Source organism: Camellia sinensis, chromosome 10 (assembly GCF_055761805.1).
Source record: "Camellia sinensis isolate YWXY chromosome 10, ASM5576180v1, whole genome shotgun sequence".
NCBI classification, from domain to species: Eukaryota; Viridiplantae; Streptophyta; class Magnoliopsida; order Ericales; family Theaceae; genus Camellia; species Camellia sinensis.
This window is the reverse complement of record NC_138970.1, coordinates 30,315,573-30,317,887: the sequence shown is the minus strand read 5'-3', so window position 1 is coordinate 30,317,887 and position 2,315 is coordinate 30,315,573. Positions and strand designations below refer to the sequence as shown.

The 2,315-nt window shown below is 40.5% G+C and overlaps 1 protein-coding gene across 1 annotated transcript; it reads left to right on the top strand.

Annotated features, from left to right (window-relative positions):
- The first annotated feature begins 970 nt into the window (after positions 1-970).
- Positions 971-2,041, top strand: LOC145800265 (receptor-like protein 35). Its single transcript, XM_082889928.1, has 2 exons — positions 971-1,316; positions 1,554-2,041. The coding sequence occupies exons 1-2, from the start codon at positions 971-973 to the stop codon at positions 2,039-2,041; spliced, it is 834 nt and encodes a 277-aa protein (XP_082746054.1).
- The last annotated feature ends 274 nt before the right edge of the window (positions 2,042-2,315 follow it).

Below are 2,315 nucleotides of genomic sequence, written 5' to 3'. Positions count from 1 at the left end.
AGATTTGGACTCTTTGGTTCAGACTTAGAACCGTGACAATTTTGAGAGTCCCGAGCTGTAGTGACCCCAAATGAACAGAACGGGAGCTCGTTCCGCCCGGGGTGTTCGGGGACGTCTACACCAAGTCTAAGAATGCTTGTTAGGAACCTTACAAAGCTCATAGAACTCTATTTTGATCGCACGGAAATATCAGCTCAGGGAGATGATTGGTGCCAGACCATTTCATTCTCACTGCCAAATTTGAGAGTGCTGAGCTTGTCCTACTGTGATCTTTCGGGCCCACTTCACCCCTCCCTCCAAATGCTCCAGTCTCTCTCAGTAATTCAATTAAGTAACAACAATTTGTCTGGCCCTATCCTAGAATTCATTGCGAATTTCTCAAATTTGACTTCTTTGCGTCTCAGAAATTGTCAGTTGTTTAGAACTTTGCCGGAAAAGATCATCAAGGTACCAACACTTCAAACTCTTGACTTGTCAGACAATGGATTACTGGAAGGCCCTCTGCCTGAATTTCCTCAGAAAACCTCTTTTCAGACCCTTTTACTTGGCTACACAAACTTTTCAAGGAAATTACCAAATTCTATTGGTAATCTTGAGGGGTTGTCTATACTAATTCTTGGAAGTTGCAATTTCACCGGACCAATTCCAAATTCATTGGAAAACCTTACCCAACTTGGCAATTTGGATTTGTCATTTAACATGCTCACTGGTCCAATCCCTTCATTTCCAACAAATCTTTTTCACATAAACCTCTCTCATAATGATTTATCAGGTCGTATTCCTTTCACCCACTTTGAAGGCCTTAGGAATCTTGCAGATATCAATCTACGCCACAATTCATTTAAAGGGAATATTTCATTCTCTGTTTACACTCTTATCACTGCAGATAATCGATCTTCCCTTTAACCAGTTTGAAGGTCAAATTGCTGAATTTCCAAATGCATCTTCCTCTTCCTTGGCTTTCCTCGACATGAGTAGCAACAAATTAGAAGGGTTTGTTCCCATGTCATTTTTTGAGCTTAGAAGCTTAGTTGTCCTTGATCTTTCTTCCAAAAACTTCAGTGGCATTATGCAACTAGAAATGATCCAGACCCGCCATCAACTTAGACGGCTCGACCTTTCATACAATGGCTTGTCAATCGAAACAAATGGAAGTTACTCTAGCCTGCCCTTGTTCCCCAAGATCTACTCATTAGGACTGGCTTCCTGCAAGTTGCAAAGTTTTCCTGATCTACGGAACCAATCATTAATGTTTTACTTGGACCTTTCTAACAACCAAATTTATGGGGAAATACCTAATTGGATTTGGGAAGTTGGTAATGGCAGTCTTCTTTACTTGAATCTTTCCCATAATTTCCTTGTGGGGATTCAGGAACCCTATGAAATTCCTAGTCTCGATGTCCTTGACCTGCATTCTAACAAGCTCCTTGGGAAAATCCCAGTACCATTGAGATACATTTTCTATGTGAATTACTAGAGCAATTGATTTTCCTCTTCAATCCCTACTAATATTGGCAATTTCGTCTCCTCTGTTTATTTTATCTCTCTTTTAGATAATAACCTCACTGGAATTATCCCCGAATCAATGTGCAATGCTACTTACCTTGAAGTGCTCTACTTGTCTAACAATTCTTTTAGTGGCACAATACCACGATGTTTAATTGAAAGGAATGCCAGAGAATGGAATGACACACTCAGGGTACTAAATTTAAGTAAAAACAATCTATGTGGCAGCATTCCAATGACATTTCCAAAGAATTGTGGTTTACAGACACCAGACCTTAGTGACAATCGCTTAGAAAGGGAGGTTCCAGAATCTCTGGATAACTGCACAATGCTAGAGGTTTTGAACCTTGGGAACACTCTGATAAGTGGTACCTTTCCCTACTGGTTGATGAACTCAACCAATATACGGGTTCTTGTATTGCGATCCAACAAATTTCACGGACCTATAGGATGTCCAGCAATCAAACCCGCATGGCCAATGCTTCAAATTGTTGACCTTGCTTCCAACAATTTTAGTGGGAAGCTGCTGCCATAATTTTTCTTCAACTGGAAGTCAATGATGGCCAATGAAGAAGAAGCATCATCCAAACTTAATCTCCTGCGCTTTGAATTCTTATCACTCAACCATGTTTACTACCAAGACGTGGTAACAGTGAGAAACAAACGTCTACAGATGAAGCTTGTGACAATTTTGAATGTCTTCACCAGCATCGACTTCTCATGCAACAATTTCCAAGGGGAGATACCGAAGGAGATTGGAGACCTCAAATCTCTTTATGTTCTCAACTTATCGCAAAATGACTTCACAG

Excerpts from the sequence above, each read along its gene's own strand:
- LOC145800265 (XM_082889928.1), top strand. The coding sequence starts at position 971 with ATGAGTAGCAACAAATTAGAAGGGTTTGTTCCCATGTCATTTTTTGAG. Across the intron at positions 1,317-1,553 it reads TAATTGGATTTGGGAAGTTG|ATAATAACCTCACTGGAATT; the intron begins GTAATGGCAGTC and ends TCTCTCTTTTAG.